Below are 26,426 nucleotides of genomic sequence, written 5' to 3'. Positions count from 1 at the left end.
TGTGCAAGTGGCCTGTGATGCTTGAATGTGCATCCTCGACATGGTAACCAGGGACCAAGGAGCCTCGCACAATTCCTTTAAATTTAGGCAATCAGATCTATTTGAATGTTTTGAAGATGGCTTCTATGGTGACAGTTGGCTCATAGGTAAGATTGATGTTTCTTTCTCTAGTCCCTCTCTGGTGTGTGTGTGGGGGGAGCTGTCGCGGATGTGACCTCATAAGTGAAATGAGAAGTGGCTTATACAATTAGGTCAACAAGCCAGGGCCTGGATTTCTCTCTCCTTGCCAGAGAGGCCTGATAATCTTGCAATTCCCAACATTACACTTGCCACAAAGCTCTGTGTGTGACCATGGACTACATACTTCCTACTGGTTAACTTTAAGCTAGTGGCTTATCAAATCTTCCCATTTGGAGGTGTTGAAATGTCACTTGAAAATCAATCCCATTTGGTGTCCATACTGCAGGGACTCCCAGGTCAGGTGTGCCCTGTTAATGATATGTTGGCCACAATAAGTCTTGACAATCACACAGGTTAAAGAGTAGCTGGCAGTTGTGCATAATCATACCACGAGGTTGCAGTCTTTCTGCTGTGAAATTTGTGGCAGCTGTGGTATATAGTTTCTATGTTAGAGAAGTGCAAGAAATGGCTTCCAAAAACCTGGTTGTGAATGACGTGGACACATTGTGTAGGAACCCCAGAAGCAGTTTCCCATTCAGGAAGCTGTGATGCAGCATAAGTAAGCACTAGAGTGTTCATATTGCGACACAGTAAAAGATGGTATGGGTTTGGGAGCTTATCAATAGTCTTTTAAGGCTCCTGCCAGGCTAGAACCTAGCTTATAATGTCTGATGGCATGTTGTGTGTTGGCAGTGAATGATGCAGACATTCTTTGTTTTCTGCAGGAGATTCAGAATATGGTTGCAGAATGTGGCTTTTCACACCAGTCATATTCTCAACCCGCTGACGGAGATAAGGTACAACAAGGCCTTATTTTCTACCCACTCTATCACAGAACGCACCTTCAGAGTTCTCAAAAGTAGATTTCACTATTTGAACAAATTGGGGGAAGCTTTAATGTACACCTCACCCCAAGTTGCTGAGATAGTGGTGCTTAGCTGTGTATTCCATAATCTGGCATTACTCCATGGTATCCCAGTAGACGTCATTCCCAATCTACCCCAGGATCCTCCGTGTCCTCCCACAGAAGCCAGGGAGACCACATGGATTGGCAGTGAGATTTGGCAAAGCATCATCCAATGCTACTTTGCCTGATAGTCCTCATTTACTCTTTCCCCTTCCATGGAAGAGAGCCCAGCTGAATGTTTTGAGCTGGTCTCATCTCTATCTTTCTTGTATTCATAGGTCCTCGGTCTGGGTCAGTGTGTCACAGCAACCACTTAGGCCTAGTTAGACCACCTAGTCATAATGAAGCAATGTTCACAAGAGACTGTAGTAGACAATGTACTCACTAAATAAAGCTAACACCACTGAGATGTAGGTGGCCTAATCTTTTTCATAATGATTGCCAGGCCAAAAGAGTAATGTGTTATGATTCTGCTCGTGGAGCCCATCCCGTGAGGAGCCTCTCACCTGCCCTGGTCCAACGCAGCAGGACCCTTTTGTGCGGCCTAAGCCGCCCTGGACCGCCACTGCCGCTCCTCTTCTTTGCAGCAGGAGCCGTTGCAGGACACCTCTCATGGCGGGAGTGCCACCACTGTAGTCTCCATTCCTTCTTCGTGGCATGGAAGCCACTGCCAATCTTACATCTTCATGGCATGGAAGTCAACACCGACCTTACATCTTCGCGGCATAGAAACTGCTGCCGGAATACTTCTTCATGTGACCCTGGTGCTGCCACCATTGCCTCTCCACGTGGCAGGGATGCCGCCAACACCTGCTCCTGTCTGTCCCTGGGTCTCTAGGCACATGCACATGCCTCACTATAATATTTAAAGGGCCAGCCGTGGGAAAAGCCCGTGGCCCCAACAGATGACATCTTCAGCCTGAGCCTAATCAAGCCCTGTAAAAGGGCTCAGCTTTCACTCCTAGGGTCCTTCAAATTGGATCTCTATGGTCATCCAAGCTTCTCTTCTCCAGTCAAGGTCCTCTGTGGTCTCCTCATGTTTGAAGTTAGATGTTCCTGGTCTCCTTTGTCTGATGTTCCTGGTCTTGTTCCTCACCAGAGCTCCTTCGTCGCCTGTTCCATGTCCTGAGGTTCCTGAAATTCCAAATTCTTGAAGTTCCAAGTTCCTGATCTTCCAGTCCTGATCCTGATGTTCTCGTCTCTGGCTCTTCATCCTGCTTCCAGGTTTCCTGCCTGTCCACCATTCCTGACATGCCACCATCATGGTCCGTGACCAGCCCATGGGGGGATGTGTAGGGTGCTCCGTGGCACAAGGCCTGTCTTCATGTCTGCAGTGCAAGTCTCCAGAAGGCCCTTGCTTTTAATGCTGAGGTCTGTTTCTGAATCTGAGTTCAAAGTCTGAATCCTGAGTCTTGAATCCTGTTTCCGGTCCTTGGAGTATTTTGTTCCTGCTTCCATCCATGCCCTAGACTCAAGCCAGAACCTGCTCCGCTTCAGCTTAGTCTGCGACCAGCCACGGGTGGCGGTGTAGGGGCGCGTTTCAGTGCAGGCCTCTCCTGAATCTTCAACGTTTCCAGTTTAGAGTCTTCACTTTCTTGCCTGGAGTCTGCTTCGCTTCTGGCATAGTCCGCGACCAGCCATGGGTGGCTGTGTAGGGGCGTGCTTCAGTGCAGGCCTCTCCTGAATCTTCAACGTTTCCAGTTCAGAGTCTTCACTTTCTTGCCTGGAGTCTGCTTCGCTTCTGGCATAGTCCGCGACCAGCCATGGGCGGCTGTGTAGGGCGCACTGTGATGCAGTACTCACCCTGTACTAGTGCTTGAATCCTGAAACCTTGTCTGAGTCTTCCAAGTATCCTGAAACCTCATCTGATTCTTCCAAGATCCTTGAGTCCTCGTCAGAGTCTTCCAAGTTTCTGAGTTTCATGTTTTGTCTTGTTCCTGCCCTCGGCCTCTGTCTGACCTCACACACTCGTCATTCCCAAGTGGCGGGTCCGCAATGGCTACTGAGTGGCCAGAGGGCTACTGTTGAGACCAGCATTAAGTTGCTGGGTCTCACCTGTGCATATATGTTCAGTGGAGGTCTAAGTCTGCCTTGTTCCAATTCCTCGATGTTCCACATCTCGACCCTGGTCCAGCCTTGTTCCTGCCCCAGCCCATGCCTGAACACTCTCACCTTCCACGGTGTGTCTTGGGTTTACTCCCTGAGCTATGCCGTCACCCAAGGGCTCACAATCCCTCTTGAGCAAGCGACCGCACCTCCGTGCTTGCAACATAATGTCTAACTATAACCTTTGTGTAAGACTGGCAACAAGGTATACAGAGGTTGCCATAACTGGAGCCTTCTTGCTTGCTTCAGCTACATCTTGGACCCTTGTCATAGCCCTCACATGTTGGCGAGATAGCGACCTAGGTATGATGGGATTCCAGCATGGCCTGGATGGCCATGGTAGGAGCACTGGATGGCCGGTGCCATCTTTAAAAATGGCGCTGGCCATCCAGTGCTCCTACCATGTGACAGGGGCCAGCCAATGGCATGGATAGCCTGTCACATGGTAAGGGCAAAGGGCCATCGGTGCCATTTTGATTAGTGGCAGCCGATGGCCCGGGAGTGGGAGATCGCTCCCGGGACCCCCACTGGACCACCAGGTACCTGTAAAAGGTTTTGGGGGGGGTCGGGAGGGTAGGGGAAGCTAAGAGATTAGTTTTAAAGGGTCGGGGTGGGTTTAGGGGTTATTTTTGTGTGCCGTTTTTCCCACCCTCCCCCAAAACGATAAGAGAACCCCCACGAACAATATCGTGCGGTTTTCCTATCGTTTTGGGGGAGCCACCGATTTCTGACGATTTTGAAAATATCGACGATATTTTCAATCGTCTGAAGTTCGATTCACATCCCTAACAAATAACACAAAAGACAAAGGTACAGGGAAACAGATGAGAAACATTAAAAAACAGCACTCAGAACTCACTAAATATCTCCTATCACCTTCAACCACTAACTCCACTCACCTCCTCTCCTCTCTCCAATGCTTGGCACATCCTCAAAGAAGCAACTGCAGGAATCCTGTATATATATAAACAAAAAACTTCACGCGCAACATGCTGTGGTGTCACGCAAAGTGATAATGTTGGACAGGTTGTGCAACTTTGCTTTGGGATGCAGTAAATCAGATATTTAATTAAACACCCCCTTTCTTTATTGCATCCACTACCACGCCACATTTCTGCTTTGTTTATAGCATTTTGATGATTATTGGCCTCATATTAGTGCATTCATTATAGTGAAATTCCTTAGCCAGAGACCATGAACCATGGGCCCTAAATACCGCCACATGGTATCATGATTGCGCAATGATTATGACTCCCTTTCCCCAGGACTGTGAACACTGCCTCCACTGCTTCCACAGCATCCCTAGCCCCAGCTGATCCTAAGAGTTCAAGTCCTGAGCCACGGTGGCCCTTTAATTCTAAAGTTAGCAAAGCCTTCTGGGTATTTATGATATAGATATTGCACATCTATAAATACCAAATGATATATCTTTTCTTGATTGATTTTCAAAAAGCATGAAGACAAATTTACTTTGCCCTCGGAAATGATCTGCCTGCTGTTTTTAATGAGTAGGTTTCTAAGATTATAACTCGATTAACAAATTAATTCACAGCTGTTTGCCATTTATCTTTTGATGTGACACAAATTCCTTTGCTTCTGCCTTCCCATAACTCAATTTTAAATAATTGTGCATTGTTTACAAAATAGCTTCTCATTGCATAGCGCACTGTTTTGCTTGCCAATTAGTCAATAACTTAATGAATTAATCAATCAGTATATAAATCAATCTTATTACTTTATGGCATTTACCATTATTAGACAGAGCAAATAATAGAATGATTAGAAAATGAAACAATCTCATCAGAAGGATCTAACACCAGATTATTACCATTGCTTTGATTTTAAATGTTCCCATCTTCAACTCTACACATTGGATTTTTGGCATAAGCAGTTATTTTCTTGATATTTGTATTCTGGGACTCACTTCTGACTTGGTTCTCTTCTTACCTCTCCCATCATACTTTTAGTGTATTCTCTGGTTCAGCATCCTCCACCACTATCCTACTAAATATTGGAGTGCCTCAGGGCTCTGTCCTGGACTTTCTTCCCTTCCCACTCTTGGTTCATTAATACCTTCCAATGGTTTTCAGTATCATGCTGATGATGACTCCCAGATCTATATCTCTACACCAGAAATGTAATTAGGAATCCAGGTCCAAATCTCAGCCTTATTGTCTGACATTTCTGCCTGGATGTCCCATCGCCACCTTAAACTTAACATAGCCAAAACATAGTTTCTTATCCTTCTCTCCAATTTCCTCTCCCTTGTCCCTTTTTTAACTTCTTTGGATAATATTTTTATTAGGGGAAGACTGCAGGAAAATATCAACCTGGAGGATTTTTTACAAAACCAGCTCATGGGGCATCTGACTGACTCTCTCGTGTTCTTTCCCTGCAGCACATATTTTCACAGCTTCCAAAAGCAAGCCAAACTGATAGGTGCATCATGTAATCTAGAGCCTGGCAAAAACGGAGTAAAAAATTCTCCAACATAAATTTCATATTTCTCCTAAATAACTAAATATGACAGCACAACCTAGACCAGGGTAAGAAAACAGAGCTGCAGTCTCTGTTCCACCAATGCAATTGGTTGCCCCCCCCCCCCCCCCCCCACACACACACACACACAATGTTTTTGGGGGGTATATATGTCCTAGATTCCTGCACTTGTATTAAAGTCTATTTCCAATCAATCAGCTCTTGAACTAGTTGCCAACTAATGAGGCAACCAGCCAGTATCAGAGACACACACACACACAGTCTCTCAGACACAAACATGCACTTTGTCCGTATCTGAGAATACATGAGTGTGTGTGTGTGTGTGTGTGTGTGTGTGTGTGTGTGTGAATGTCTATTTGACCCAAAGAAACACCTGTGCATTCTTGCTCTCAATGTGTGGGTGTTACTTTGTGTCACAGAGAGAGAGAGAGAGAGAGAGAGAGAGAGAGAGTACAAGTGTGTGTCAGAAAGACACCCACTCACACACTTAGGGGCAGATTTTCAAAGGGGTACGCGCGTAAGATAAGCATGTACTCCCCTAAAACCTGCGCCAAGCTCCCCCTGCGCGCGCCGAGCCTATGTTGAATAGGCTCGGCGGTGCGCGCAAGACTCGGGACGCGCGTAAGTCCTGGGGCTTTGGTAGGGGAGTGTGTCGGGGGGCATGTCAGGGGCGTGTCAGGGGTGGTGCGACATTCGGGTGCGTTCCGGGGGGCGTGTCGGGGGGGGGGGGGCATGGTGCCGGCGCGGGGGCATGGCCGAGGCCTCCAGACCAGCCCCCGGGTCGGGTGATGGCGTGCCAGTAGCCCACTGGCACGTGCGAGTGAAGCCTGCCTCGGGCAGGCGTAGCTTCTCAAACAAAGGTGGGGGGGGGTTTAGATAGGGCTGGGGAGTGTGTTAGGTAGGGTAAGGGAGGGGAAGGTGCGGGGGGGGGTGGAAGGAAAGTTGCCCTCACTATGTCACAGGTACCGAAGGTCGGCCCGTGACATAGTGAGGGCAAAGGCGATCGGCACCATTTTGAATACTGGCAGCAGATCGCCTTTGCCCTTACTATGACATAGGGGGCCGACCATCGGTACCTGTGACATAGTGAGGGCAAAGGCGATCAGCGCCATTTTGAGTACTGGCATCGGACTGCCGGCATGCAGGAGGTCGCTCCCGGACCCCGCTGGACTTTTGGCAAGTCTTGTGGGGGTCAGGAGGCCCCCCCAAGCTGGCCAGAAGTCCCTGGGGGTCCTGGAGTGACCTCCTGCAATCCGGCCATCCGATGCCAGTACTCAAAATGGCACCGATAGCCTTTGCCCATACTATGTCACAGGGGCTATCGGTGCCATTGGTCAGCCCTGTCACATGGTAGGAGCACAAGATGGCACCGATGACCATGTGACAGGGGCTGACCAATGGCACCGGTAGCCCCTGTGACAAAGGATATCGGCGCCATGATGAAACCGGCACCGAGGGTGGGAGAGTGCAGGGGATGGTTCCCGGACTCCCCGCTGGACCACCAGGGAGTTTTAGTAAGTCTTGGGGGGGTCAGGAGGGTGGGGGGTTGTAGTTAATTTTAATTTTAGCTGGGACACGAATATAAATTATCGTATTAACACATCGGGGCGCCATACGGCCGAATGTAACATATCTGCTGCCCGACGAATCCAAATCATGAATGCAACGTATGGTGTCCCTCTGCACATCCCTACAATATAGCCCCTCTTCTCAAGTCACTACATTGACTATCTATCTATATCTATTTATTCAGCAGCTTCTCACAATCTCTCCTCTATCATCTCTTTCTAAAGTTCTCTTTGTGAAATCCATTCATCTAGTAAATCACTTTTATGTCTAAATCCTTTACTGCCAACTTCCAACTTGGCACTTTTCACCTTGTGGTGCCATACACTGGGAAAAGGCTTCTTGAGTTGATGCATCATGCTCCTTCTCTGGTGTTATTCAAATCCAATCTAAAAACCTGCTTTTTTGATGCTGCTTTTAAATCTTAACCCCTGGCTCTCCTGATCATCATCTGCTTGGTTTAAAGCATTTTCTTAATAAACAAATTTTTTCAGTTCATCTTAATTAGATTGCAAACTTTATAGAGCAGAAACTCCCTCATATGTGTTTTTTTTTTTTTTTGGAGATGTGCATTCATTTTTCATGAATTAGTCAATTTCAACGAAATTGTCTAATTCATCATGGTTTGTGGGCATCGAAAAATGAATGGAATTTTTCTGAAATTTTGGAAAAATTTGTAGTTCGTGTTAGTGAGTACTAACAATAGTTAGCACGCACTAACTTTAAAATGTTAGTGCACTAACTTTAAAATGTTTATGCGCACTAACACCCGTTACCGCACACTAACACGAAAATTGGGACCCACGAAAAAAAAAGAACTGCGAGAAAAAAGAAATTTCCTATGGGGACCAGAAAATAAAGCCCGAACTGATAGAACTAAACAGTGCACATCTCTAATATTTGTATAGTACAATGTATGTCTGATAGCACTATAGAAATGATAAATAGTAATAGCACTATTCAAAGGTAGAACCAGCTACCACAGGGATTTATCCCTGAATTGTAACAGAGTTTTTCTGTTATCTAATCCTTTGTAAAATCATTGTATATACACAGTTATACAGTTGAAATGCTAGTATAAAGACAGATATATAAGAACATAAGACCATAAGATATTCCATACTGAATCAGACCAAGGGTCCATCAAGCCCAGTATCCTGTTTCTAGCAGTGGCCAATCCAAGCCACAAGTACCTGGCAAGTACCCAAATATTAAATAAATCTCAAGCTACTATTGCTTATTAATTAATAGCAGTTTATGGATTTTGCTTCTCTGAACATATCCAAACCTTTTTTAAACCCAGTTACACTAACTGCTGTAACCACATCCTCTGGCAATGAATTTCAGAGCTTAACAATGCACTGAGTAAAAAATAATTTTCTTCAATTTGTTTTATATGAGTGACTTGCTAACTTTATGGAGCGCCCCCTAGAAACATTAAATTATAGAGATGTGAATTGTGTCCTCGATCGTCTTAACGATCGATTTCGGCTGGGAGGGGGAGGGAATCGTATTGTTGCCGTTTGGGTGTTTAAAGTATTGTGAAAATCGTGAAAATCGTGAGCCGGCACACTAAAACCCCCTAAAACCCACCCCCGACCCTTTAAATTAAATCCCCCACCCTCCCGAACCCCCCCCAAATGCCTTAAATTACCTGGGGGTCCAGCGGCGGTCCGGAACGGCAGTGGTCCGGAATGGCCTCCTGCAATTGAATCGTGTTGTCTTCAGCCGGCGCCATTTTTCAAAATGGCGGCGCAAAATGGCGGCGGCCATAGACCAACACGATTCGACTGCAGGAGGTCGTTCCGGACCCCCGCTGGACTTTTGGCAAGTCTTGTGGGGGTCAGGAGGCCCCCCCAAGCTGGCCAAAAGTCCCTGGGGGTCCAGCGGGGGTCCGGAAAACGATCTCCTGCCGCGAATCGTTTTCCGTACGGAAAATGGCGCCGGCAGGAGATCGACTGCAGGAGGTCGTTCAGCGGGGGTTCCGGATCCCGGCTGGAGATCATTTTCCGGACCCCCGCTGGACCCCCAGGGACTTTTGGCCAGCTTGGGAGGGCCTCCTGACCCCCACATGACTTGCCAAAAGTCCAGCGGGGGTCTGGAACGACCTCATGCAGTCGAATCGTGTTGGTCTATGGCCGCCGCCATTTTGCGCCACCATTTTGAAAAATGGCGCCGGCTGAAGACAACACGATTCAATTGCAGGAGGCCGTTCCGGACCGCTGCCGTTCCGGACCGCCGCTGGACCCCCAGGTAATTTAAGGCATTTGGGGGGGGTTCGGGAGGGTGGGGGATTTAATTTAAAGGGTCGGGGGTGGGTTTTAGGGGGTTTTAGTGTGCCGGTTTTCCTGCCCTCCCCCTTCCCCTGATTTACGATTTTTTGACGATAAATCGGGGGAATTGGTATTGTATCGTGGCCCTAACGATTTTTGACGATTTAAAATATATCGGACGATATTTTAAATCATCAAAAAACGATTCACATCCCTATTAAATTATTCAAGTCTTTTCATGATTTTGCAGACCTCTATCATATCCCCCCCTCAGTCGTCTCTTCTCCAAACTGAACAACTCTAACTTCCTTAGCCTTTCCTCATAGGGCAGCCATTCCTTGCTCCTTATCATTTTGGTCACCCTTCTCTGCACTTTCTCCTGTGCAACTATTTCTTTTTTGAGACGAGGCAACCAGAACTGCACACAGTATTCAAGTTATGGTCTCACCATGGAGCAAAACAGAGGCATTATGACATTCACTGTTTTATTCGCCATTCCCTTCCTGATAATTCCTAACATTCTGTTTGCTTTTTTGATCAACACAGAACACTGAGCCATAGCTAGATGATAACTCTAATGATAGAACATAACATTATGTAACTATAGCAAGGGTTATTTTCCCTATATGCATCACTTTGCACGTGTCCATATTAAATATCATCTGCTATTTGGAAGCCCAATCTTCCAGTCTCGCAAGGTCCTCCTGCAATTTATCACAATCCGCTTGAGATTTAATTACTCTGCATAATTTTGAAGCATCCGCAAATTTGATCACCTCACTCATCGTAGCCCTTTCCAGATCATTTATAAATATATTAAAAAGCACCGGTCCGGGACCAAGATGGCCACCACATGAGAAGCACCTAGAGGAGCTTCTCTATAGTCCCCACTTGGAAATTGCCTGTATAATATTTATCTTTGAGAATAAATCCCAGAAATGCCTAATATGAAACGGAAAGCTCGGTTGAAGGACGTTGTAAGTGCTAAAGATGATGGGATCCAGCAAGCGAGGATTGACAGCTTCTTTGAATCCACCCCGAGGACGCCGGGAGCAAGAGCCACTGAGGGAGGAACCCAGGAGCTCGGGCCGATTCCTATGGCAAAGGAGATCTCGCTCAGCCCGGGGGCGTCCGCGATGCCAACACCGCCGTGAGGTCATGCGGGAACAGAAGGAGAGGAAACATTGTGAGGTTATGATGAGAGGAGGAGGGAACAACCCTCTCCCGAGCATGACATAAGCGGCGAAGAGTCAGCGTCCAGAGAGTGTGTAGGAGCCTTGGAGAAAATGGCTACCTCCACACCTAAACCCCCAAAAGCTATACCAGAACGGAACATCGCTACAAGATCTGGTAACCCTACAATCCAAGAATGTCTTTTCATTGCAAAAACCTCCCGTAGTAACCTTAGATACATTATGGAACGCTATGACTTCAATTGAATCTGCAATTACAACTCTGACACAGGCATTTCTTGATTCAAATAAAAGGGGGCTAATTATTGAAAAAATGACTTTACACCAAGAAAAAATAGAAAAACTGGAGGAGAAAGTAATTTCATTAGAGAATATACAATGAACAATAATAAGAGCTGAGATAAAAGCTGAGAGAAAATTTGAGAATTTAGATAATTCACTTAGATACTTAAATCTACGAATTGTGAACTTTCCAGTGGTAAAAAGATTTGCCCCGGTTGCATTGCTAAAAGAATACATTTTAGAATGTTTAAAGATTCCTAAGGAAATAACCCCGGTTATTTCCAAAGCTTTCTATGTATCAAAGAAAGAAACATCTACTATGGGAATGAAGGAAGAACAAACAATAAAATCTTTGAATGCTTCAGAACTGATCAATATGTCTATATTAACTGAGATTAAGACTAGAGGCACATTGTTGGTCTTTTTTCCTTTTGAACAGGATAGAAACCTATTAATGAAATATTTATTTAGAAATAGATCTGCCCATTTTTATGGGCAATGTATATGGATATACCCTGATGTTGTGCGCTCCACACAGGAGTGCAGGAAAAGTTTCTAACTATGAGGCCCAAAGTATTAAATCGAGGTGCAAATATGGTGCTTAAATTTTCCTGTAAATGTTGCTTAAAATTTCAAGGAAATAAGTACATTTTCTATGAACCGGAGCAATTAAGGGGATTCTTGGATGGGAAAGGATGAGGTGTGTTATAAATGATTAAGGGTGAATGCATCATGTGTCCGTTTGATTTCTTATCTATGTATTGGAAGAGCTCCATATTTGCCTTTGTTATCTTGGTCCCAATGTAACCTGAAAATTTTATTAGAGATCTATGTATTATTCTAATCCTGAATTAAAATTACCTATGTATTACATTTTATCGCAAGATCTCTTATACCTTTTGAATTGATATTTGAAGTAATATATCTTGTTTAAAAGTCCACCTCAGAGGTAAAATAGTTTATAAGAACAACTCTGATTCTACTCTTAATTAATTTTTGTTTATTGGAATTCATATGCCATTCATGCACAAAACAGATCAATACTCAGGAAGCAAAAAGTCCTTGCCAACCCTACTACATACCAGCTTTGCTTATATAGGTTAAAAATACAAAGTCAGCTAATTATCTGATTTCTGCTTGCATGCTTCACACCACTAAATTTTTTACGCTGTCTGCCTACAGGCAGCTGTTATTTGTCTCCCCTTATCTTTCTCCCCCCCTGCATACTTTCCCACAGACTATTTGCTGCGTACTCTCTGCGATATCTCCTGCCCCATCCTGTGGCTTAATTTGTTGATTGGTGTCTGTGCACTCCTGCAAAAACAGTTTCATAGCTTTGTCTGGCATTCAAGGTCCCAGGTTTGTGTTCTGGGGCCTGCTAGTATTTTTCCATACCAGCAGTATGTCCAGCAATGGTGGTAAGGCCGGGGATTGAACCCGGGTATAATCAACAATCTGTAAATGCATAAATAAATAAATAAATAAATAAATAAATAAATAAATAAATAAAGCACCGGTCCAAGTATAAATCCCTGAGGAACACCACTGTTTACCTTTTTCCACTGTGAAAACTGACCATTTATTCCAACTCTCTGTTTCCTGTCTTTTAACCAACTTGCAAACCACAAAAGGACATCAACTACACTTTGACTTTTTAGTTTTCTTAGCTTTCATGCGGGACTTTGTCGAACACTTTCTGAAACTCCAAATACACCACATCTACAGGTTCATCTTTGTTCATGTTTATTCACCTCTTCAAAAAAATGTAGGAGATTTGTGAGGCAAGACTACCCTTGGGTAAATACATGCTAACTGTGTCTTTATCAACCATGTCTATTTAAATGTTTTGTGATTTTATTCTTTATAACTGTTTCCACAAATTTACCCGGCAGTGAATTCAGGCTCACCAGTCTATAATTTCATATATCACCCCTGGAATCCTTTTAAAATATCAGGGTTACATTGGCCATCTTCCAATCTTCAGCTACATCAGATGATTTTAATTATAGGTTACAAATGAATTGAAAAAGATCTGAAATGTCTTTTTTTAAATTTTTTCAGAACCCTGGGTTTATGCCACCTGGTCCAGGTGATTTATTACTCTTTAGTTTGTCTAACCTGCCTACCACATCTTCCAGGTTCATCGTGATTTGGTTCAATTCATCTGAATAATCACCCCTAGAAAACCAACTCCAGAATGGGTATCTTCCCAACATCCTCTTCAGTAAACACCGAAGCAAAGAAATCACTTAATATTTCCATGATGGCCTTATCTTCCCTAAGTGACCCTTTAACACCTTGATCATCTAATGGTCCAACCGACTCCTTTATAGGCTTTCTGTTTCAGATATATTTTTTTAAGTTTTTATTGTGAGTTTTTGCCTCTATGGCAAAATTCTTTTCAAATTCTCTCTTAGCCTGTCTTATCAATGTCTTACATTTAACTTGCCAATGCTTATATTTTCAAGCAGAAATCCAAAAAGGAAAAAAAGACAACAGTTTTTAAGTCACACATCTTTACACTGAAAAAAGCTCACATCATGAGAGCTGTAACTGTCACCTCTTGATACAATTTCAACTAAGAAAAAAAAAGTAATACATCCTTCAAGAAGATTTATCGAAATAAAAGATTCTAGGTAACCATATTCCAGTGAAATGTATTTATTACCCTGAACTTCTACCAATCATTATAGAGGGACATTTAAGAAAAAACATTCCCCCAATTGCTAATACTCTAGATTTTCAATTTAGGAACATCTACCTCTTTGCTTGTGTTTCTCTGAAACATCAGGAAAAAGTTGTCCAACATGACCACAAAAGGGTACACTCTTTTGTTTAAAGAATTGCTGAAGAAACAGAACTTTATCAAAAAGAGAATCACAGGAAACCACAAACATTAACCTAGTGAAAATGTTGTCATTTGAAGTCTGAAGGAAAAGAGATACATCAGAACCATCAATTGAAGCCAAAACATCCATGGCACCATCGGTAGAGACTATCACTCTCTTCTTCTCTGGCATATAATAAGAATTAGATAGAAGAATAAGTTTTCTGAGGAAAGCTGTAAGATTTCAACAGTATATTTTTTAAACTCAAAATCTGAAAGCATACAAGTCTTTGGGAAATTAAGCAAATATAGATTCTTAGATCTAAGTTTGTTTTCCAACATTTCACATTTGTAGTGAAGAGTCAAATTGTCTTTAATTCCTGAAAATAATGATGCTTGAGTTTTGGTTATCACTCTATCATGCACTCCTAAAGTAAACCTTTTGTCTACTTCAATTAACTTAGATGAAATAGCAGATGAAAGTTGACACAACTGAGAAACAGCACTAGAAAGAGAGTTCTCCATGTAGATAACAGCATTCCAAACATCTTTTAAAGAAATGTCAAATGATTCACAAGCCTTAGAGGGAGCACTCTCTTCCTGAGCTGGTGGTAAGTACACAGGCAGTAGAATAGCACACCAAACTGAAGCTACACCAGAAACTTCTGTCAGAGTTTCCTGAAAATGAATTCACCGCATCATGTAATTGGAGTTCCTGAATGTTAGTACCTAGAACAAAGTTGGAATTATCCTCAGGAGGTGCCATTCTGGCCAACATGCCCAAGGTGTTGCGTCCGTAGGTTGCAGATGGCTGCGACCGCTCTGCCTTACCTCTCTTCTACCCTTTTCCTCCTCCTTGGGCAAGATGGCTGCCTCCAGTGCCGAGTGCTGAAGCCCTCAGCGCCTCTAGTTCAGCATGGGCATCCCAGCCCGCCATGCTCCTTCCCGTGGCCTCCTAGGGCATGTGCGTGCACGTTGCCTATGCCTATGTACACATCATGGCAGGAACCTCGGGGGCGTCCCCACCGCATGACGTCAATACCTCCAGGTATTTAAGCCTCTGCTATGCTACCTACCTTGTGTTAGCATGGACTTCGGCTTAGCTACTCTGACCGCTCTAAGCTGCACGCTTAGTCGCCTCGCTACCCTCCGGGGAATCTTGCTCCTGACAAAGCTCTAGGCACCTGCTCCTCGGGGGCCTCTTGCTTCCAACTATCCTTCAGGGTTTCTACTAATTTGACAACCGCTCCTCAGGGGTCTCTCTCTTTATTTCAGGATCTTCTGAACTATCAGGTACCCGCTCCTCGAGGGCCTACCAGTCCAGGGTCCCACCATCTTCATTGCCAGGAAGACACTTGCACTATGCTCCAGTGAGTACCTCTACGATCCAGTTCTCCAACTCTACCCACCAGGCTTGGCTTGTCCAGCACCGTGGGTTCCTATCTACCTTGAACATCTGGGTGAGACTTCTACATTTGACACTGTGAGAATGTATCGGCACCTTGCCGGACTCCAGTGCCTTTCCTTCCTGCATCATACCATCTATCAACAGCAGTACAATAAAGCTTTCCACCTACAAGTGTCCACTCTCTGCGTTTAGCCTATCGCTGTGGTTCCCCACGGGGCCCCTCCCTGTGGGAGGGGTCATCTCCACTAAGGGTCCACACAATGCCACAAACACAACACAAGGGATCTGAAGGAGAAGTTCTTATCGCCAGACTCAAGGAAGCATTTTCCAGATCAGTGTTCAATGAATCCTGAAGAACTGGACTGCTACAAACCACGTGTTGGTCCATAGGCCCTTTAATGGGAGTAGAGCTAGAAGATGCAACAACTATGCTTTTTCATTTCTTCCCCATCTTTATCAGGGTAAAATAGCAAAAGGGGCACTCCCTTTTGGTGCACAGCTTAGGCACTTCGGCAGCGGTGTGCTGCAGCTCACTGTAATTTGTAGGCCCCAGAGTCAGGTGACAAGACTGTGGGAAGCCACATGATGCCTGAGGTGATTCTCATGGGCAGTTACAGCTCCAACCATCCTTGCAGTTTGCTGAGATTATAAGCTCCAGGAAGACAGGAGACAGGAGACAAGACTATGGATGGCCAGATGATGTCATTGATGATTCTCCCAGGCAGGACCAGAGATGGGCAGGTACATCTTTGAACTTCCTTGCAGCTCACCATGATTTGTAGGCCCCAGAAAGTCAGGTGAAAAGACTATGGGTGACCAGATGATGTCTGTGGTGATTCTCCTAAGCAGGACCAGAGACAGGCAGTTAGGGATGTGCATTCGTTATCAATGAATGTGCAATCCGCAATGCATAAGTCCCTATTTGTTGTATTTGTGGGTTCGCATATTGCATGGCGATCCCCCACGAATAAAACATATCATATTAGTTTCATTCTTTTGGTTCGCAGTGATTTCTTAGTGGCCGTTTGAAATAGGAGAAGGCCATGTGGGAGTATCCATGTTGAGAATGGGGGTGTTTTTGGGTGCCCATGGGCCTCAGCCCGACCCCGACCTTCAGGGCCGAGCCAAGGGTTGATGGTGGCTCCGCATGGCTGACGGTCTACCCTCTGCCAGGCCGGCAAACTCCCAAGGCCAACATCCAAGGATGTTGGAAGTTGAATGGTCCTCCGACCATTCCGGGCCCTTTCGGACCTGCTGCGAGCAGCATGGAGCAGCAGGCCTGGCCTGAGGTTGAGGGCAGACGGGCCTTGACATGAAGACATAGGAGACTTGGGTCGCTGTAACGGCACCACAGATGAAGACAGAATGCAAGGCTCAAGAGCACAGGAACTTGAGTTGGTGCACAGCATCACTGACGACGAGACTTCGGATCAATGCAGACGGCTTAGCAGACAAGACTTGGGATCGATGCAGACGGCATCACAGACGAGACTTGGGATTGATGCAGATGGCATCGCAGACAAGACTTCGGATCGATGCAGATGACATTGCAGATGAGACACTTGGAACTTGACTATGGCTGGGAGGACATTTGCATTGTCTCTCAGGGCGCCCTACTCAGCCCACCTTCACGGGCATACCCAATGGGCTGGTCGTGGACCTCCCTGTCCACTGCGTGCCCTACACAGTCCAAAGAGGCTGGTCACGGACCACGAGAAGAACGGGACAGATGCAGGAAAGAGTCCAGTCATGGCGGAACTACGACGACGGAGCCATAAGTCGTCCGGAGCTCCACAATGGCTGGCGGGACATGACGGTTCAGGAGCACAGGACAGACGTCCACCAGCAGGCTAGTTCACTCAGGCACACATCATTCGAGGGACCCCCGGCCTACCGGTACCAGAAGGCTCGAGAGCGAAGACGAGACACAGGAACAAGACATCCCGGAACTTGGAACAGCAGTAAACAGAGGATCAGGACGAGACACCAGGACATGAAGATCAGGACACCTGGACGAGGACCTCAGGCATGAAGACTTGACATGATACAAACGGACGAGACAAGGAGCTCCATGAAGACTAGAAGACCTTACAAAGGCTCTGGCAGACAGGAGCCTCCAGAAGGAAGTCACCTCGATGCAAGGCGAAGAACAGACTGATGGAGCAGCCCTTTATAGGGCTGAAGCAGGAAATTAGTCCCAAGGTGGGGCCAGCACACTTCCTATGTCTGGCCCTTTAAATGTAGAAGAGAGGCGCGCGCTGGCACCTAAGGAGAGCAACAGGGAGCTGTGCAGGATTGCGGACAGCGGCCTGCACCGTCGTCATCGTGTACAGACGCTGGCAGAGCCTGAGGAGCAGGCCCTGTAATCGGCAGCGGCTCCAGCCACTGCGGGGAGCCCTGGGGGTGGCTCCAGCCACCGGGCAAACCCGGGGATGCGGCCTTAGTGCCGTGAGGATGGGAGCAGCATCGGGGGCAGTCCCAGCCCTGAAGAAGGCCACGGCTCCGGCCACGAGGCAGCAGACACTCCAGGGTGGCCTCTGGGCCGCGTGGCAACACCGACCGCAGCTCCAGCCACGCAGAAGGCCCGACGGTGGCGTCAGCCGCATCGGGTGAAGATGCAGCATGGGGTGAGTGTGCCTGCTCGCGGGGAAACCCACGGGCAGTGCAGTCATAACAATCCATAAGAAAAACCAGCCCTTTCCTGTGAGTCATAAGTGACCTCACAGCCCTATAATAGAGTCGATCAGACAGGTTGGCAAGGAGACGAGAAAGCAACCTATCAGAGCTAAGCATTTTTCTAATGCAGCCTATCGCTGCTCTCACTCAGTGCTCTATGACGCTATTCCTGATGACGCTGCACTATTTATACCTTAAGCACGTGGCGTGCCACACTCTTTCTTTGCGGGGGTGGTCCGAGGAGGTGGTCCAGGGATGGTGGCTTTACTCAGAGCTAGTCTGAGTGTCTCAAATCTGTATTCAATTGCTAGCTACTTTGATAGAATTTTCCATTGAAAAAGATATTTCTTCGTTTTTGTTGCTGTGCCAGCCAGGCTTTTTTTTTTAAATGCAGTTTTTTTTATTGAACTCAGACTGTCTCTCTGTGCTCTTGCATCAGACAGCAATTTTGAGTCTCAAAATGGCGCCGATCGCCGTCATAGTGAGGGCAAAGGCGATCGGCGCCATTTTGAGTATTGGGATTGGATGGCCAGCGTGCAAGGAGGTCGCTCCCGGACCCCCGCTGGACTTTTGGCAAGTCTTGTGGGGGTCAAGAGCCCCCCCCAAGCTGGCCTAAAGTTCCTGTGGGTCCAACGGGGGTCCCAGAGCGACCTGCCATCCGACGCCAGGACTCAAAATGGCGCCGATAGCCTTTGCCCATACTATGTCACAGGGGCTACCGGTGCCATTGGTCAGCCCCTGTCACATGGTAGGAGCACAAGATGGCGCCGATGGCTATGTGACAGGGGCTGACCAATGGCACCGGTAGCCCCTGTGACAAAGGCTATCGGCACCATGATGAAACTAGCACCGAGGGTGTGAGTGAGTTCCCGGACCCCACCGCTGGACCACAAGGGAGTTTTGGTAAGTCTTGGGGGGGTCAGGAGGGTGGGGGGGTTGTAGTTAATTTAGTAGTAACGTATTTACAGATCGACAACTTATTGAATTCTCCATACTTCCGCATGAAACGGAATTGACCCCCCGCGAATACGTATCACGTACGCAACGAAAACTTTTTGCCTGCACATCCCTACTACTAGATATAACCTCTGCTTTCGACACTCTGAATCATGTAATTCTTTTATAATGTTTAGCTGATGTATATAAAATTTGGCATTGTTCTCGCTTGGCTTTCATCATATTTATCACATAGAACACGTTAGAATATCCAATTTCACATCATCTTGGTTTCTAATAAATTCTGGAGTACCTGAGGGATCATCACTTTCCTCTGCATATGTTAGCATCTATTTAACTGGTCTCTTTCATCTTCTCTCCAACTTAAGTCTATCTTATAAGTTGTATGCAGATGACATACAGTTTTTCTTTTCCATTAAAGCAACATGGTTCTCAACTTTAGACTATATAATCCTATGTCTTTCCAGCAACAAGACTTGGCTTTTACACAATGGATTAGTTTTTAACTTTAAAAATAAAAGTCATTATCTTTGTCATTCCATCAGATTCATAATTCCGGACAACTTTGTTTTTGTTACATATACTATTAATATATCCAACAAATTTAGCAATCCAGACATTGCATTCAATCCACAATGCGCCTCAACTTTCTCTATGCATGCAAACTACTTTTGCCAAGCTAAAGCTCCTAAGACACATTAAACCTATGAGAGAGCGAGTCTTCTCCATAGCCAGCCCTACACTTTGGAACACTCTACCACTGCAATTATGCATTTCTAATTCAAAGGAATTCAAGAAGTCCCTGAAGACCTGCCTGTTTAGAACTACTTTTAGAGATCTTATAGAACATTGAATCCTTATTACACATTAGGCATATATTTTTATCTCAAGCCACTTTTAATATATGCCATAAGAATTTGATTAAGTTAATTTATTGTTTGTCATTTGATTTTGAATGCTTTATGTAACCCACCCTAAACATTGGAGGGTGCAGGTTATAAATAATTTCTAAATAAATATATAATGAACGTATTTAAAATCATTACTACAAAATATATCATTGTGATTTGAAAAGTAACACACTAGAAACATTTTTGTCATCTTCTTCAAAGTCCTGTAAGTACAATCAACATGATATTCCCATACAGTATAGGCTATGAAAACAGAAGATCAAAAGTACTTTCTGGAATCTACATTTTCCTGGTTCACAAAGTACTAAAGTACTAATGTTTTACCAGTTTGAACCACCAACAATTTATTTTGACAGTAATTACTGTAAACAATAGGAAACATGCACAAAAGAACTCACCCTTGAAAGCTTTAACTAACCAAATGTGGAAAAATGCACTTGTTCACAGTAATATATGCATACTTACGCTTACAAACAGGTGGCTTCCCTTTGTTACTCCATAATCCATCTTCTTGACAAACTGCTGTTGCTTGTTGACTAGACTCTAGCTTGAAGCCCTCATTACATTCATAAATCACTCTACTGCCCAAAGTGAACTCATTACCCACAACTGAACCATTTCCTGGAGAGTCTGGAATTCCACAGGATACAGCTAAAAATAAAAGTAAAATATAGTTTATTATGTATATACTTAATTTCTACAAAATAAACATACTGATGAAAAGTTGTCTACATTTATTTCTTAATATTAAATAATTATCTTTTTTTGTTATTAATAATAAACTGCTGGGAGCTCAAAGTTTGAAAGAAAAACCTCAGTAGTGAACACATAATTGAATGAAATAAAGCAACACTTTGGCAAATGATTTATTTGTTTCATTTTGTTCAGAATAATAACTTACAAAACTGTATCCATTTGTGCCAAATAAAATGGTGGAATCTAGAATAAAATTACTGCTCATATGGACAAACATGGCTTAATGGGGATGAGCCAGCATAGATTTAGCAAAGGGAAGTCTTGGATTAAGCAAATGTCTGTAACAACAAAATGGTGCTTACCTCAGGGCTGGCCAATATCATTTAAAAATATCACACTATGTAGGCTAATAGGAAGCTATGTAAATCACACAATAACAAGAATAAACTCCTACCAAAGATCTCTAAAGGTCAATGGAGGAGGAAAAGATCTCAGAATCCGCCAAGCTAAGTTTCAATCTTGCCTCAGATATTTTAATCACAGGTCAAAAACCTCCAATACCAACCTATATTTTATTTACTGCAAAAATAGTTTTAGAAATTGTAATTTTTGAGTTTTGTAAAAATAGTCAAAAGGTCTTATCTCATGATATCTTCATGAATACAAAAATAATTCTGTGCTACATTACCATGCTGCCCTCTATGGCCAGCATTTCGCATTACTGCTGGTTCAGGGCAATGTATTTTATACGGCAGATTAATTAACGTTATTCAGCACAGTTCCTTTTTTTTTTGAGCCACTCACTCTCAAAAGGTTTTTTTTTCTAATATTTTATTAAACATAAATAACATTCCAGACAACTAAAAGGTAAACATTCAAAGGAAGGACCAAAAATTAGAGTTGACACATCCAGTGGAAAATGTGGACCCTCCATTATAACAAATGACAACCATAATTTGCTAAATACACACTATGACCAGTCTGATTATAATACTCTGTAAGACAACCTCCCCTTAGCATTTTCAGTTTTCTCCCCCCAATCCCCTCCCAACCTCCCTGAAGAGAACAAGACATTGTTTGACAATTTATAAATACATTAGGGCAACTGGAAAGAGACAATTCAAAGAACAAGTGCTACATACATAGGGGTAAATTTTCATACCTACATGCGGGCATACATGTGCACATACTACCTGGCACGTGCACATGTACGCCCAACTTTATAACATGCGCGCGCAGGTGTGCGCATGTTATAAAACCAGGTGTCGGTGCGTGCAAGGGAGTGCATACTAGTGCATCTTGTGTGCGCTGATGCCCGCAGCCTTCCCCCATTCCATTCCCCCTCTTCTAACCTTCCTACCCCTTCCCCTAACCTTTCACCCCCAGCCCTACTCTAACCCCACCCCCCCCCCCCCCCCAACCTTTCTCTTACCTTTTGCGCCTGCCTCTGGGCAGGCACAAGTTAGGTGCACCGACAGCCTGCCGGCACACAATCCTCCAACACAGCGGAAAATGGCCGCTGTGCTGCAGGCCTCTGGCCCTGCCCCTGCCCCACCCCACCCCCAAGACCACCCTTTTTGTAAACCCCCATGACTTAGATGTGTCCCAGGTCTTTATACACGTCATCAGGCCTTTATAAAATAGGCCTGGCATACGTAGGACTTTTAAAATCCAGCCCATAACAAATAATGCGCACAAAATAGTATAAACACACAAAAAAATATACCTATAAAGGCATCATATAATAACACAAACTGTGCCACAATAAGGAGATATTTCACAGCACACAGCCATAAACTCATGCTACCGGCTCCCAAAACGTCTGCATAACTGGAAGCTTCTCCCTAGATCTAGCCAATAGCAGTTCCATTTCCTTCCACTTCCATAGTTCTGCCAGCTACTTTTCAATTGTGGGAGTCCACACTTTCCCCCCATAAGCGCAGTATCACCCGCCTGCCAACATCTATTAATTTCAAAACCAAATCACTTTCCTGGATATCACTTGAAGCCAAAAAATACTCTGGGGTCATCTGGCACTTCAACAGAGCACACTGCTTTCACCACCTCTTTCCCAAAGCAAGGAAGCAAAGGACAAAAGTTTAAAGTGTGTGCTAAGGTACTTGTTTGGCCACAAGCTCTCCAACATAAATTGCCACATCCCTTCTAATCTTACTTAATCGAGCAGAGACCAAATATGTCCACATCATAATTCTATATTGTTGCTCTATGATATCTAACGATCAAGAGCATCTCCATAAATCCTGACCAAATTTGATCCCACTCTTCTACCTTCATTCGAAGCCCTAGTTCCCTATCTCAAGCTAATAAGCTTTGCCTTCTCCCTATGAATCACTTTTGTGGTTATGTATTTTGAAGAAACCCAATGAGAAATAGAAGATCTGAATCTCTATACTTTCCTGTTTCTTGAAATGGGAAGGAGATTTAAACTTGGTGTATGGAACAGGTTGATGTGATAGGATGGAGGGAGTAGGGCCCTAGAGCAGATTATACTGGGGTGGTTTGTCCATAAAAGCCCTAGTCTTAAGGAAGGCAGAACAGAAAATATAGAGGAGAGAAATTATTTTACATGTTCTGAGTGTGCTAAAAATAAATCATGCAGTGAGAATTCATGTCATACCCCTATTACCACCATAGGGAGGATTGCTGCCTGAAGCCTAACTGCCATAGTCCTAATACCACCACTGCTACTGCTCCATCTACCTGTTATGCCATTGTCTAATTATGTATTTTCAATATAACATCATATCAGTGAAATGCTGTTGCCCTGTAGTCTTATAGATATAATTTGAAAGAGACCTCATATAAAGTGGCGGGCTTTAACTGAAATAGCCCCGGTCAGCCACTATGTTAATTGTGCGGTCATTTAATATTTGAAAGACCGTCACTGTATTATAATCATTGGTCTCTCCAAAGTTTGTTTCCCATTGGGAAACAAACTTTGGAGAGACCAATGACCAATGACCGCAAAATTAACATAGTGGCTGACCGGGGCTATTTCAGTTAAAGCCCGCCACTTTATATGAGGTCTCTTTCAAATTATATCTATAAGACTACAGGGCAACAGCATTTCACTGATATGATGTTATATTGAAAATACAGTTAAGAATACATCATACATATACAGTTTGAATTATAATCGTCTAATTATGTTCATGGGAGTTTTGGTGCTTCTATTTTATTTCCTGTTGTTTTTTACTGGTTGTATTTGGGGAGTGTTTGTTTCTCCCCAGAAAATAAGTAAACAATTTAAAAAATGTCCTCTCTCGCCATCTATTTTATGATTATTTGTTTTGTTCTAACACCTCTAAAATTATCCCAACCTGATTTTCCCTGTTTGTTTGTTGATTCCACTGGGGTGTTTTGTCCACAGAACAAAATGTGAAAAAAAAATTAATAAAAATCAAAAGAAGCAAGTTTCTCTTCTACCATGGACTTGCTGCCTCATTCTCATCTGTTCAGCTGCCATATGGCTATAGGGAATTTTCTGCCATATGCCAAGCGGCCATAATGTTCTTAATAACCTTCTTTTGGAGACTTGGAGTGTTCTTCCCACCCACATTTGCTTTCTCCTTTGATTTGTTATACTGGGGTGTTTTGTCCTCAGTTTATAAGTTTGAAAAACACAAAAAATAAAAACCCACAGGATCCACTGCCATGGCATGGCACCTGTTCTAGACTTCTTACTTTTCTCCAATTCCTCCACAATCTCAGCCTTGTTCAACCACCCTGTTTCATAGTTGATTATACTGCGGTGATTTGTCCAAAAAAAAGCCTTCATTCAGAAGGAAGAAATACAAGCACAAGAGAAAAGATGTTAAAGAGATATTTACTGAATGTCATAACAGCTAGAGTAGTAAGAGAACTCATGCAAAACCAGAAACTGGGAAATGGAATAGCCAGAGATCTACAGCAGAATAGGGAAGACGTTTCTAAAAATAAATAAATAAATAAATAAAAATCTCACCATTTAATATAAAAGCTAACCACACTCTTTTGTCAAACTAATTAATGTTCTGAATCTGATACGTTTCATTTGGAAAGTCCATTTTACATGAAAAAAGTATTCAAACCAACACTTTTGGGGTCTTTGTGCCACTCAGTCTTTCTTACATGCCCCAGATCTTACACCTTGGAGTTCTCTTTACCACTGTGCCTTGCTGTCATACTCCAGACCTTACACCTTGAGTTGTTCTTGTCAGACTGAGTGACTGCTTTGCACCCTCATGCTATTTTGGTGTCTTCAGGTCACTCTTTGTGCTGCTTGGTCCCTTTAGCAATGCCTGCCTTGGGATTTTCTCTGCCAGCTTTTCTGTTGGATGCTGATGCCACTTTTGGTACCAGATTGCCAGCAAGGGTTCATGTCACTCTTTTGGAGCCTTGGGGTGTTCTTCCCACCCTCACTTGCTTTATTCTCAGTTTGTTATTTTGGAGTGTTTGTCCCCAGAACAAAAATGTGATAAAGGACAAAAAGAAGACACATGGCTAGATTTTAAAAGCCCTGCACGCGTAAATCCTCTCGGATTTACGCGCGCAGGGCACTCGCGCGCCGGCGCGCCTATTTTGCATAGGCCGCCGGCGCACGCAAAGCCCCGGGATGCACGTAAGTCCCGGGGCATCGTAAAAGGGGCGGGAGGGGCGTGTCCAGGGGCATGTTCGGGGTCAGGGGGCGGTCATGGGTGGGTCCGTGGGCGTGGTGACGGTTCAGGGGTGGGACAGGAGGGTGGTCCTGAGTCCCCCGGCACTGTGGCCTGTGCCTTGGGATGCGAGGCAGCGCATGCAAGTTACGCCTGCTTCAAGCAGGCGTAACTTGCCCAACAAAGGTAGAGGGAGGGTTTTATGTAGGGCCGGGGGGTGGGTTAGGTAGGGGGACGTGGAAGGAAAGTTCCCTCTGAGGCCGCTCCGATTTCGGAGTGGCCTCGGAGGGAACGGAGTCAGGCTGCGCGGCTCGGCGCGTGCAGGCTGCCGATTTTGCGCAGCCTTGCGCGCGCCGACCCCGGATTTTATAAGATACGCGTGGCTACGCACGTATCTTATAAAATCCAGTGTACTTTTTAAAGATCTACCTCACAGGTTTTACTGCCATGGCATGGAACCTGATCTATGCTTCTTCTATTCTTCAGTCCCTCCCCAGTCTCATCCTGATTCTCCTACCCTGGTTCATGGTTAATTATACTGAGGTGGATTGTCAACAAAAAGCTCTCATTTATTTATTTAAAAACTTTTATATACAGACGTTCATAGGCATATCACATCGGTTTACAGGTAACAGAGGGATAAATATATTGAAACTGAAAGGGAAGTATAAAGTTACATGTAACAGGGGTATAAAGAACTTGGAAGAGTTGTAGAAAAATGGTCAGGTGCCCTAGGAGAGAGGATTTTAAATAGATAGAACAATAACTATAATATCATTGTTTCTATAATTCAGGAGGAGGAGGAGGTAGAGAAGGAAGGTGATATGGTGGGGGGAGCTTATTCAAGTGTAGGCTTGTTCGAACAGCCACGTCTTAAGCTTTTTTTTGAAGGAAGAAGAAGGAAGAGGAAGAAGTATAAGAGAAAAAATGCTCAAGAGAAACCATTTACTGAATATCATAAGAGCTGGCATAGTAAGAGAACTCACGCAGAACCAGAAAATTGTACATGGAACAGCTAGAGTTCTGCTTCAACTATGGGAAATATTTATATATAAAAAAAACCCTCACAATTTAATATGAAAGCTAATCACACTCTTGTGAAACTATGCTCATATTCCAAATGTGATAGCAGTTTCATTTGCAAACACCATTAAAAAAAAAAAAAAATCCACCCAGCATCTTTGGGACACTCATCCTTTCTTCTATGCCCAGACCATAAACTTTCAGTTGTTTTTGCCAGTCTGGGGTGGGTGGGGGTGGCTGAGTTGAACATTTCCATTTTGTTCTGTT

General features: G+C 44.3%; 1 protein-coding gene across 1 annotated transcript in view; it reads right to left on the bottom strand.

Moving 5' to 3' along the window:
- The window catches only part of CSMD1 (CUB and Sushi multiple domains 1), a 4,035,193-nt gene that overhangs the window by 373,585 nt on the left and 3,635,182 nt on the right, over window positions 1-26,426 (bottom strand). Inside the window, 1 exon segment of the mRNA XM_029596871.1 lies at window positions 20,251-20,436. Coding sequence (XP_029452731.1) covers window positions 20,251-20,436 — 186 coding nt within the window.

This window comes from Rhinatrema bivittatum, chromosome 3, assembly GCF_901001135.1.
Source record: "Rhinatrema bivittatum chromosome 3, aRhiBiv1.1, whole genome shotgun sequence".
NCBI classification, from domain to species: domain Eukaryota; kingdom Metazoa; phylum Chordata; class Amphibia; order Gymnophiona; family Rhinatrematidae; genus Rhinatrema; species Rhinatrema bivittatum.
Note: the sequence above shows the minus strand (reverse complement) of the source record. Positions and strands in the feature narration are given on the sequence as shown.